General features: G+C 41.9%; 1 protein-coding gene and 1 long non-coding RNA gene across 3 annotated transcripts; one reads left to right on the top strand and one right to left on the bottom strand.

The window, feature by feature from the left end:
- The first annotated feature begins 272 nt into the window (after positions 1-272).
- On the top strand, positions 273-12,044 carry Gsto1 (glutathione S-transferase omega 1). 2 transcript variants are annotated; one of them, XM_069993997.1, is made up of 6 exons: positions 273-356; positions 2,904-3,012; positions 7,074-7,333; positions 8,373-8,471; positions 10,735-10,841; positions 11,580-12,044. In XM_069993997.1, the coding sequence occupies exons 2-6, from the start codon at positions 2,931-2,933 to the stop codon at positions 11,731-11,733; spliced, it is 702 nt and encodes a 233-aa protein (XP_069850098.1). In that variant the 5' UTR covers positions 273-356; positions 2,904-2,930; the 3' UTR covers positions 11,734-12,044. The 2 variants fall into 2 exon arrangements, with proteins under 2 accessions (XP_069850098.1, XP_069850093.1); XM_069993992.1 differs by lacking the exon at positions 273-356 and adding an exon at positions 2,546-2,755 and having other exon boundaries at positions 7,111-7,333.
- On the bottom strand, positions 4,189-12,478 carry LOC138808078 (uncharacterized). Its single transcript, XR_011366385.1, has 3 exons — positions 12,390-12,478; positions 12,000-12,293; positions 4,189-4,749 (listed from the first exon to the last, which is right to left on the bottom strand). It is a non-coding gene; the product is annotated as an uncharacterized lncRNA (long non-coding RNA).
- Positions 12,479-12,540: the final 62 nt, after the last annotated feature.

The following is a 12,540-nucleotide window of genomic DNA, read 5'->3' as shown; positions in this document are numbered from 1 at the left end:
ATTATAGGTTGCAATAGGAAGAGAGGGGATATGATGTTTCGAGTATATACATTGACATCCTCACCTACTGACAAAGATTCTGTTTGGGCTAAATTTTAGCTAGTCTCTCAAATCTGAGAAGTCTAGGAGCCTAGGCCACTGTGTATATTTCCTTGAATACTTAAGTTTTTAACAAAGATTCCTGCTTAGTCAGCAGGCCATTTCTATTGATACTCCCTCATTAACTTTGCTTGTTTGTGTTTTGTCCAAGCCCTCTTCCTCTAACTACAACCAGAGCATTTCCAAGCCAGCTCCAGAGAGGAATGTGAAGAGACCAGTCCTGCCCTGCTCCTGAAAGAAGTGATTGGTAAAGGAATGTAAGTTAGGCAGGAAACTTGGGCCTCAGGGGATTGGGGGGTGAGGGATGGGGAGTTGGGGGTGGGGGGTGGTGGTGCTGGAATCAGTCCTGGCAAGGGAAAGCCAAACTTTCCCTCCATTGGAGCAAAAGAAGACTGAATATGATTAAATTAAAAAGTAGTCTTCTGTATTTTATTTCTTGCAACATAACTTTGGGGTTTAAATGTAAAAGGAGGTCTCTGTCTGGGATTCTGGTAGTATTTCTGGCTGATTCTCATAAAAAGATGACTTGCCCTCTACCTTGTTCAAGATCATGGAAGGCAGACTGGTCTTTCTTAGTCTGGAAAGGGCATATAGATCTTCCCAGAGAACTGACAAAGCAGGATAAATCAAGGAAGGTTTATAAATATTGGAACAGAATCTAACACCTACAAATTCTTCCCCTAATTAGAAATCTTAGGAGCAGTCTTCCTGAGATGATAACCAGCATGTCCTAACCAGCATGTCTCAAACTCCTTATATCCACCCCCTCTCCACCTCCTACTGATCTACCTCAGGCTGGGGACATGGCTCAAGTGATAGACCATAGAGTCTTAAGTTCAAACTCTAGTACCATAAAAATAAATACATACATATCTAATCCTCAGCATGGAGTGTTAATTATCTAATACAATTGAAAACTATACATTGAAAAACTCAAGTACTATATTGAATAATGTTATTCAAAATATTGAATAATAAGTATATTGAACGCCCTTGGCTTTTTGAGTTTAGTGGGATTTTCATTTTTCCCCAGTTAGTATAATGTTGGCTATAGGTTTACCATGTATACCCTTTATTATTTTCCTGCTTTCTTGAGAGCTTTTATTATGAAGGGATGTTAAATTTTGTCAAATGTTTTGTTCTGGATCTATTGAAATGATCATGAGACTTTTGTCCTTTAAGTGTTGTATTATGTTCATTTCTTTCCATGTGTTGAACCATCCTTGTACTCATGGAATGACACCCACTTGATCATGGTGTATGATGTTTTTTGTGGGTGTACCAGTCCTGGGGCTTGAAGTCAGGGCACTGTCTCTGAGCTTCTTTTGCTCAAGGCTAGTGCTTTCTGGTTTGAGCCACAGATCCACTTCTGGCTTTTATTTGGGGGTGGGGAGATAGTTTATTGGAGATAAAAGTCTCATGGATTTTCTTGCTTAGGCTTGCTTTGAACTGTGATCCTCAGATCTCAGCCTCCTGAGTAGCTAGGATACAGGCATGAGCCCCTGGTGCTTGGCCTGATGTGAAATTGTTATTATGGCCAATTGTAGATTTACTGGCCAAGCTTACATTTGTAAGCTTATTTAAATGAAGCCATTGATGTATTACAAGTCTTCCAAGAAGCTTATTTCCTAAAAAGAGTTAAGCAAGGCCCATGTTTTTTTAAAAAAAATTTCTTTCATTTCGTATCCATTTATTGCCTATTTACTAAGCTAAACTGAAATACTACTACTACTACTATTACTACTAATATAACACTTATTCTATGCCAAGTAATAGTCAAATGCTTCTATATATTAACTAATTTAATCTTTTCTCAAACTCTAAGGGAGGGAGGGACTGGGACAGGGACCAGGACAGGGAGAGAGAGAACATATTAGAAAAATGATGAAAGCAAAAGGACTGGGGGTAATGACAAACAACAAAACACGGAGAAACAGACAAACAAAAATCCAATTGATGTTTGATAGATTTTTGAAAGCAGCACCACCATTATGAGGTTAAAATGTACTTTGCTATGGTTAAAAATGTGTCCTGACAGAAAAAAAGAAACAGCAAGCCAGAATGGGAACAGGAGCCCTTGGAATGTTCACAGGTCCTGTGAAGTCTGGGAAGGGCTTTGCCACCAGCCCATGCAAAGTAGTTTGTTGATGTGTTAGGCCGGGTAGTCTGGAGACCACCTTCCATGGGGGGAGGGGGGAGATCGGTGGGTTTGAATTTCTTTTGTGCGTTTCCTCCAGGACCACTTTCCCTGGGCCAGCAGGAGGCCCAGGCACGACCGTCCCCTGTGGTGTCTCAAGGGCTGTCCCACAAAGCCTTGGAGGGAGTGACTCCATTGCGGGGGGGTGGGGGGGTCGGGGGGAGGGTGGGGTCCTCCACGCCCACAACGTGGCCAGTCCCGCGCTCAGGTTTGCGGCGCTGCGCTGGTTCTGGGGACAGCGAGTGGCGAGCGCGCGCGTTCTCTTTAAGCGCTGGGACCACATTTTGGGTGGAGCTGGCAGTAGCCCGGGGACGGAACTCCGGAGTGACTTTGGGAGGAGGGAGACCCCGAGATACCGAGAGAGGGAGCAGCGGCGACTGCCTTCCTAGAATCGCGGGCGGCTGCTGCGTGCTTGCTGCGCTGAGATGTCCGCGGCGTCAGCGCGGAGCCTGGGGAAGGGTGAGGCCTGCGCCCGGCCACAGGGACGGGTGGTCCCGGTGTCCCGAGGCCTCTCTAGTGGGGAACCGGGCTGGTGAGGGCTCCGGGGAGTGGGGGGAGGTCCCCACCCCTTCCCCTGATCATCACCTCGTTCTCTTCTCCCTGGCAGGCAGCGCGCCCCCGGGGCCTGTCCCCAATGGCAAGATCCGCCTGTACAGCATGCGTTTCTGCCCGTTCGCTCAGAGGATCCTGCTGGTCCTGCAGGCCCGGGGAATCGGGTGAGGACTGAGGAGTGGGACCCCTCCCTCCACCCCACGCCGTCAGTCAGCCTGAGCAGTGGGCTGGGATCTCGCAATAGGACCCTTGGAAGTTGGGGTTGTTTGCTTTGTTTGTAGGCGAAGAAGTGTCTCAGCCTTGTGTGGGAAACAGCAAGTTACACATGCGCAGACTCCAGCAGACTACGACAGACAGGGTGTTTTAGATTACCCAACCATTTTGGGGAGGAGGAGGGAGGTTGTTTTTGCCTTATTAATGTCGGTTCTGAACTAGAGGCCTGGGCTTTTGTGCTCAAGGCTATAGCACTCTACCACTTGAGCCACAGTTCCACTTCCTGTCCAACCTTTTATGAAAATTAGAAATCAACTGACATTGGGAGGAAAGTTAGTGACTGGCTCAGATCACTCTTGGGTTAAGACCACCAGTGACCCACTGATAGCAACTATCCTATCTCTGCCTCCTGGATTCTTGGCCTGGTGCTCTTGATAGTTATCCCAGTGGCTTCTCTGTTCTTCTGTGCTGTTGCTTTGTGGGTGTATGGCCTGTCCTCAGTGTAGACGCTCAGTAGAGTTGGGACATAATCCTCCTGGCAGTGTACCCAGTTGTCCTGTGCACTTCCTGGCAGATGGGCTTGTTGCATTAGTTACATAAAAGGTGTCTGTGCTTAGAAAGTTGTCTGTCGGAAAACCCCATTATTGGAAATGGTTGAACAGTGGGTTACCCACACTGGCTTTTCTCTGATATCCAGGATCCAATGGAACCACTTCCCTTCCTCATGACCCTGGGAATCTGAGATACCTGTGGTCGTAGAAGGCTCTGTAGAAGTTTCAAATATCCCATTCTTAGGGAATTTTCTATGTGCTTAGAGTGGAGGAGACTAATTTTAGCCTTCTAAAGAGAGAAGTATGCAGTCATTTCTTTTCTCTAAATGCAAGATGCAGTCTAGGCTTCACTGACTTGCATCTCACTTGGATAAAAGTATACTTCTGAATGCATATAAAACATTCACTGCATAGTAATGCGTATCTAAAGCAGTTTTCTTAGTTGTGGGGCTTGCACTGGGACCTGGGAGCTGTCTCTGAGCCTCTTTGTGCTCAAGGCTAGTGATAGGATAGACTTTGCAAGAGAACCATGCAGACATCCAGGTACAGAGAACAAAGGATGGTTTATTGCTGGGAAAGGGGCCTAGCAGGACCCCTTCTCAAAAGGGAGAAGTGAGAAGAAGCACCGGCTATTGTCTGAGGTGACTTATATAACTTTGGAGGTTTAGGAGGGGCTAGAAGGGCTCCATGTGGATGTGTGGCCTAGGGACTTCATCATAGTGGACTAGGATTTATGGCTGATGTGCAAATAGTAGATAAGGGGCCCTGCAACTGCTCAGACCTGAAGGTCACTCTAAAGGGCTCTTGTTGCTCTACCTGCCCCAGAGAAGTGCCATCCCAAGGTAAAGGGGATTGGATTTTTACTGCTTGTACTAAATGGGCCTAGTATGGCCTAGGAAGGGAGCTAAGCTGTGGAGAGGGGAAGGAGTGTGCTAAGCTATGGGAGGAGCTCATTTCACCAACAGCTAGTGCTCTACCACTGGAGCCACAGTGCCACTTTCGGGTTTTGAGTGGTTACCTGGAGATGAGTCTCATGGAGGAGTTTTCTGCCTGGGCTGGCTTTGAATGGCAATCCTTAGAACTCAGACTCCTGAGTAGCTATGATTAGAGGCTGTGAGCACCAGCACCTGAAAAACACTAAGATTTGTGGCATTAGTCAAAACTGATATTGCAATGAGAAGAAATTCAAATAGGATTTTTGTTTTCAAAAGACATTTCTTATACTCATGGAATGACAAAGTCCAGGAGTAGGGCAGGGCTGGAGTCAGAGGTACAAAGTCCTAGGTTATGTCCCTCTCTGGAGCTCTGGAGCTCTAGGTTGAAGTTACCAGTCTCACTAGGACAATCTTTTAAAGGAAAATTGAATTTATATTACCATAACAATGCGGAGGGCTTCTGTGGGGGAAGTAGTACCTTTCAGATAATGGCAGTCCTTCTATGTTCATGGATCAGTTTTAACTTTGAACCTCAGAAAACCTTGGTGGATGAAGTACTCTAAGTTTACCACATGTTGTAACCTAGCCAAGCAGTTTTCTGAACATGGTGTGTCTTTTAGCCCTTTGGAGCAGGTATGCTGGTCACTGGCTCCCAATGCTAAACTGCATCAAAATACGTGTGTACTGAGAGGCTTTGATCGAAAAACTCCACAAACTACATTCAGTTTTCAGGCTATAAATTTTCAGAAATGTTGATCATTTGGCAGGGGGAGGTCTTGTGGGTTTTTTTTTTTGTGGTTATTTACTTTTTCTTTTTTTGTAGTGGCCGGGTTGTATCTCGTATTCAAACTGGCTAGCCATTTGTTTCCAGGAGGGATTATGTATTTAAATTCTCAAAGTAAATGTCATAGCTACCATTGTAGATGAGAAATAGGAAAGACCAGGTGTCGGTATAGATTATACGTAAGGAATCTGTTCCATTGGACATTATATACAGCTGCAATTTAAGGATTATGTAACACTCTTGATTTCCTGTGTAATCACCCAGGAAATATACAAGGAAGATATAATTACAGTTGAAGCATAGCCTAACTTCAGTTTTTTTTTTTTTTTTTTTTCCTTTTTTTTGGTCCGGTCATGGGGCCTGCACTCTGGGCCTGGGCGCTGTCCCTCAGCTCTTCAGCTCAAGGCTAGCGCTCTACCACTTGAGCCACAGTGCCACTTCCCGCTTTTTTTCTTTTTGCTTATGTGGTGCTGAGGAATCGAACCCAGGGCCTCATGCATGCAAGGCAAGCACTCTACCACTGAGCCACCTTCCCAGCCCTTTTTTTACTTTTTTGGCTTACTTTGTAATTTTTTTAAAAAAAATTATGCAACACTTAAAGAACACATCAACACACGAGGATTTAATTTGAAACTTTTGTGAATGGCTTTTTGAAAAAAATCTTTTCTTACTATCCTTATGAAAATCTGGGCTTTTTAAAGTCATATTCTCAAAGTCAATCAAATTGAAATAAATTTCACATTGATGTTCATATAGTGGATAAAATTCAATTTGTTGCTTCATATGAACAGCTTATGAGATAATAGCACTCTTGTGTTCAATACAGCAGTGTTTACATTAGTGCAATGTCAATATCCATTGGTGTTAAAGAAACATACTATTTCCCCTATAAAAAGAAAGAAATTCTGGGGCTGGGAAGGTGGCTCAGAGTGCTTGCCTTGCATGCCAGAGTCCCTGGGTTTGATTCCTCAGCACCACATAAGAAAAAAGCCGGAAATGGCGCTGTGGCTCAAGTGGCAGGGCGCTAGCCTTGAGCTGAAGAGCTGAGGGACAGCACCCAGGCCCAGAGTTCAGGCCCCATGACCGGACCAAAAAAAAAAAAAAAAAAAAGAAAGAAATTCTTTGAGAAAGAAATATGTGGCAACATATATGGACTTTGAGGACTTTATGCTAGGTGAAACAATCACACTTGAAATATAAATGTGGGGGGGGAGGGGGGAGGCTGGGAAGGGAGGTGAAGGGTAAACAAAGGAGGAGGCTGCAATGCTTGGTAAGAAATGTATGCATTATCCTGCCCATGTAATTGTAGCCCCTCTGTACAGTATGTTCTCAAATAAAATAAAAAAAAATTAAAAAAAAAGAAATATAAATGTGGCACGATACTAGCGGTATCTAAAATAGTCGAATTCTTAAAATAGAAAACTAATATCGAGAGAAGCAAGGCAGAGGTTCGATTAACTGAGTGGATGATTTCTTCAGAAGTTCAGGCAGTGGACTGGGCATGGTGGTATACACTTATAATCTCAGCACTCAGGAGATGGAGGCAGGAGAATTTTGAATCCATGGCCAACCTAGACTGCATAGCAAGACCTCCTCTCATAACTACAGAAAAAAAATGTACATATCACCCAATGTGGAAAAAATAACTATTGTCAAAGCTCACAGAACTCATAAACTTTATAGACCATGATAAAAAAAAATCTTACTTTCATATAAATCTTTGTTTCTCACAAAAAATACAGAAAAAAAAGAGATGATTCTCTTGTATGTGCCTTTCAGGCATGAAGTCATCAATATCAACCTGAAAAATAAGCCTGAATGGTTCTTCACGAAGAATCCTCTTGGTCTGGTGCCAGTTCTGGAAACCAGTCAGGGTCAATTGATCTATGAGTCTAACATCATTTGTGAGTACCTGGATGAGGCATTTCCTGGGAAGAAGCTGTTGCCAGAAGACCTGTATGAGAAAGCATGCCAAAAGATGACTCTTGAGTTATTTTCCAAGGTGTGTGTGTGTGTGTGTGTGTGTGTGTGTGTGTGTGTGTGTGTGTGTGTGTGTGTGTGTGTGTGTGTGTGTGTGTAAGAAATGTCACTCCTATTTGAAAAAGTTTTTTTTTTTTTTTTTTATCTTCCTGCCACATCTTTTGCTGGGAGAAAAGTCTTGGTCTGATTATCAATGAGGCATAGTTGATATGTCTGTTCTAGTACTGCTATCTTCCAAAAGCTTGCTGGAGCTGGTCAGTGCTCTAGATCTGTGTTCTCAGATGTGGTAGTTTTATATCAATATTCTATATATAATGTACAATATATAATAAGTATGTAATAAATAATTATGCTATGATATATAATTGGATGTTTGAAAAATGAAGCTTATGTAAACATACATTATAAGGGAAAGCAGAAACTACTACAGGGAAAGTAACAAGGAGCGGTACTTAAGCTGGGGTAAGGAACTAGACAAAGATGGAAATGTGCACAGAAGGGCTGCTTGCAAACCTTCAGTTCCATTGAAGGCAAACCATATTGACATGGATGGGTTTTACAAGTACCTGTGAACTTAAGCTGGAATGAATGGTCTTCTCTTACAAAGTGATCTCAAAGACAGAACTATCAGAACACAAAACTACCTCCACCACAGTAATGATGGCGGATGATGATGGTTAGATGATTTAATAATCATCTGACAGCACATCTGTCAGGTCTTCAGGTAGTCAGTCCCTTTTAAATAGTCCTTCTGCAGCTTCTTCAAGGCAGAATTCAGAAAAATTCCCAATCACCCTTTGCAGCTGGGTCCAGGCCTGTGACCTGGGCTTTTGTCATAGCTATGAAAAATTAAGAAACTTTTTGGTTTAAAGATTCCAGTGACTTCTGTTACCACATCTTAGTTCTAAAAGCATTCCATGTCTTCTGTGAATACAGGAACTGGGTGCACCCTGCACTTTGGCAAAAGCTTCATGCCAGTGCTACTACGGTTCTGTCATGTTTCAGTGGAAGTGAGCTGATGTCAGCCTCAAACTACTATATTATGATATTATTCTTTCTAGGTACCATCTTTGATAGTAAGCTTTGTTAGAGGGCAAAATAAAGAAGACTGCTCTGGCCTAAAAGAAGAATTGCGGAAAGAATTCAGCAAGTTAGATGAGGTAAAGTTTTCTCTCCCAGTTTTCATCACAGTAGATGATTTATGTTGACTTACTTTCTTCATCTTCCCATTTCCCAAGTTACTTTATGGCAGTTAAAATTCCTAATGTCTGGGTGTGGTGGCATATGCATGTAATCTCAGGTACTTGAGAGGCACAAGTAAGAGGAGGTCAGAGGCTGCCTGGGCAAAAAAGCAAAACCCTATCTGAAAAATAAAGCAAAAAGGGCTGAGGTGTGAGTCAAGTGGTTATAGCACCTGTCTAGCAAGTGCAAGCTGTCACTATCAAAAACTAAAAAAAATAAGAAATGCCAAACAAAATTTGGACTTACAATAGATTGCTATGAACCATTCTGCTTATGACACAAATTAGAACACTTGGAAGAACTCTATCATGAGCTTGTTTGTATTTATTTTTATTTTGAGACAAGGTCTTGCTGGGGAACTCAAGCAGGCCTCAAACTCTTGATCCTCCTGCCTTAGCCAGTGCTGGGATTCTGTTGTGCACCAACATGCACAGAGCATAGCCTTGTCTTAAAATCTGGTTGCATTACTTAAAATAACGACAAATGAAAATATTATCTATACTTCCACAACTGGTCACCTGTTGAATTTGTTTGGTATCTACTATAGCTATGAACTTTTCCCCTTTAATCCAGATATGGTGTTACTGGTATTTTGGGTGTTGAACTATCCTAAGGTTACTGGCATAAAACCTACTTAATCTCAGTGGACTTTTATATGTATTGTAGAATTAGTTAATAGTTAAAAGATTTCTGGGTGTTTTCCGAAATGAAACTAACACACAATTTCCTGTTCTGATAGCAACTATTTGTTTTGCATCAAGGATTGCCTAATTTCTTAAATGAGTTGGACAAGTTCCCTTATTTTTTGAATCTCCATTTTATAGGGATTGGCTGTTTCTGTAAAACAGTCAATGCTGGTGTCTTTTGCAGATTTTTCATTACCAGTTCAATTTCTTTACTGGTAACTTGATTTTTTTTTTTCCTCGGGGGAAGGTTGTATTTCTTCTTGAATCAACTTTGGTAACATATTTTTTTCTCCTGGACAGTATGGTATCTAGAAAGTAAGATGCACACATATTCTTCCAATGGTAATAAGTTTAGTAGTAGACAGAAAGCCATTAGTCCTGTAGTTATACACAATTAATCTCCAATGCAGAATGTTCCATGAGCCCCGAGGAAAACTATGGAGGTGATGCTTGATGGTCTTCTCCTTCTCTCTTCTTCTCTTTAAGCATTTTTGGGTTCTCTTAATAAAAATATATTTTGGTAATGCATCTGCAAGAAGCTGAAGAATTTGTAATTGCTCTGCAGTATTTTCCAAATCACTGTGAGTCAGTGCTTTCTTTTCAACTGTCAGATCTGCAGGAATTGGTGGCTACATATTAAAGAGATCCATGTGCTTACCTATGAACACCAGAACCTCCCGGTTGGATATGGACCAGCAGTGACACTAGCTGCTGCTATCCACACTTGTCCTTGGCCATAGCCAGGTCCTCAATCTTCTTCTTCCCCCACACTCATCATTTTTCTTATTGATTCCCAGGAATTCTTTGTATATTTGATCCTTTGTATCTTACTTGTCCTTTGTTGCTTATTTATCTTTGTCAATTTCCTAGTTTGTCTATTTGTCAGTCATGGGGCTTGAACTTTGGGCCTGAGCACTGTCCTTCAGCTCTTTAGCTCAAGGCAAGCACTCTACCACTTGAGCCATAGTGCCACTTCTGGTTTTCTGGTGTTTTACTGGAGATAAGAGTTTTGTTTTTGCCAGTCATGGGGCCTGAACTCTGGGCCTGGGACTGTCCCTCAGCTCTTCAGCTCAAGGCTAGAGCTCTACCACTTGAGCCACGGCGCCACTTCTGGCTTTTTCTGCTTATGTGGTGCTGAGGAATTGAACCCAGGGCCTCATGCATGCAAGGCAAGCACTCTACCACTGAGTCACCTTCCCAGCACACTTCTAGCTTTCTCTGCTTATGTAGTACTGAGGAACTGAACCCAGGGCTTCATGCATGCTAGGGAAGCACTCTACCATTAAGCCACATTCCCAGCCCCTTAGTTTATTTCTATTTATTTACTTTATGTTAGTCAAACAGGTTCTGAAGCTGTTTACAATCAACTAGACAAAAGTCCAACTTGAATATGTAAGGATAAAAGCTTTTGCTTATCCCTGTTCTATTAATTGGTTTTCATCATTTCTAACAGTGATTCTTATTACATGCACAAGTTCTGCTGTTTAATGTTCAGGTCCTGATTAACAAGAAGACAACTTTCTTTGGTGGAAATTCTATCTCCATGATTGACTACCTCATCTGGCCCTGGTTTGAACGCCTGGAACCATTGGAACTAACCGAGTGAGACCTCTGAATATTTTTGTGCATAATTTAGGACAATAGGCATGCTACTGTATATTAAATTTTTTTCTGGAGAAAATTGGCATGAATGAAGATAAGCAGATTGGAGAGTCCTGGGCTATCCAGGGCACCATATTCCTCTATTCACAACATCTCTTCCTCCCTGGAGGGGATTTCTATGACATGGATTAAAATGTTTTAAAATTTACTCCTTCTACTGGTTACAAATTTATAATGCTAAATATTTTTTGTAAGTTTCTTGTTATAGAATTCTATGAACAGGATCTCTTCCCATCTACTAGTAAGATTTCCCAGGTCATTTTTGAAAGCTCTGTATTTTAAGTTTGGCAGCTAGTCATCTTGGCTTACTTCCTTTTTCTTTAAAAAAAAAAAAATCAATCTCACAGTTTGCACATTTTTGGTCCCCTCCCCCCCTTACTCAGCAGCTCAGGCTGGCCTCAAACTCACAAGCTCCCTTCCTTAGCTTCCTGAAAGCTGGGGTAATACAGGCCTGCATTATCATACCCCCTTTGATCCCTCTTCTGTAAAACAAATATCTCTATACCTTTCAAATGCAATATTCTATGACTACATGCATATTTTAAAGAAATATTTAAAAAGTAACCCTTTTAAAAAGTTAGGAAAAACAATGAAAACCAGTGATCCGATGATCCGTGGGAGACTTCGCAATGCCATTCTAGTTAATGTAGCTCACAACTGTAATTCTTCCTCCTACAGATGCGTCTCCCACACTCCCAAACTGAAGCTGTGGATGACAGCCACGAGGAAAGATCCCATAGTAACAACCTTCTTCATTGACCCGAAGAGCTATCGAAGCTTCTTCAATCTCTATTTACAGAACAGCATTGAGGCCTGCGACTATGGACTCTGAAGGGCACAGGATTCATTGTGAAGCTATGTCTGATAGTTTCTATCACTGACAGGAATACTGATTTCAGGACGTGATTTCATTTCACCAAGTAGTCTCAATCTCATTGGCTCATCTCTGATTTGATATCCTGGCTTAATAGGGACTCCACAGGTTACTCAAATAACTTTTTAGGTTTTATAGGTTTTGCTGTAACACCCCTACCCCAACATCTCTGCTAAGACCTAGACTCTATTCTAGATGGCTAACTTCTTATAGAAAATACTCACTGTGATATTTTGTGTGATCATTCCATGAAATTAATGTTCTCTCAAGTTCTGTTTTGTTGTTTTCTCTTCTGGCTTTTGAATTGGGAAACTATCCATCATCAAGTGAATCGCACCCTTTGAAGAGGAGGTCGAAATCTCCTTAAAACTTGGTGGCTAGTGATCTACCGTTTGGTATTCCAGCCTCCAATCTCATAATCACTTCAAATATTTCCTCCAAATCTCATGCCAGGCACATTAGTTATCTCTTCTAGATAGTTAAATACTGCGGAGAACAACCACATTCACTATATAAGGCTGGATAAAAAAAAATCGATAATAGCTCAGTGAGAAATATTAGTTATATATATGTATATGTATATATATATATACATACATAATATATATACATACATATATATATACATTAGATCACCTCCACCAAGAGAAGGTAGATCAGAAAGGCTCTTTTCTGATGCGACAGATCCCAAGGTTAGGCGAGGCCTTCGGATGTAGGTAGAAAGTTCTAGAGAACATATCCAAGATGCCATCGGCCAGGTTCAGA

The sequence above is a fragment of the Dipodomys merriami genome, unplaced genomic scaffold (genome assembly GCF_024711535.1).
Source record: "Dipodomys merriami isolate MVZ:Mamm:240054 unplaced genomic scaffold, mDipMer1.0.p SCAF_102, whole genome shotgun sequence".
NCBI lineage: Eukaryota > Metazoa > Chordata > Mammalia > Rodentia > Heteromyidae > Dipodomys > Dipodomys merriami.
The sequence above is the reverse complement of the archived record's forward strand: the minus strand, read 5'-3'. Positions and strand labels throughout refer to the sequence as shown.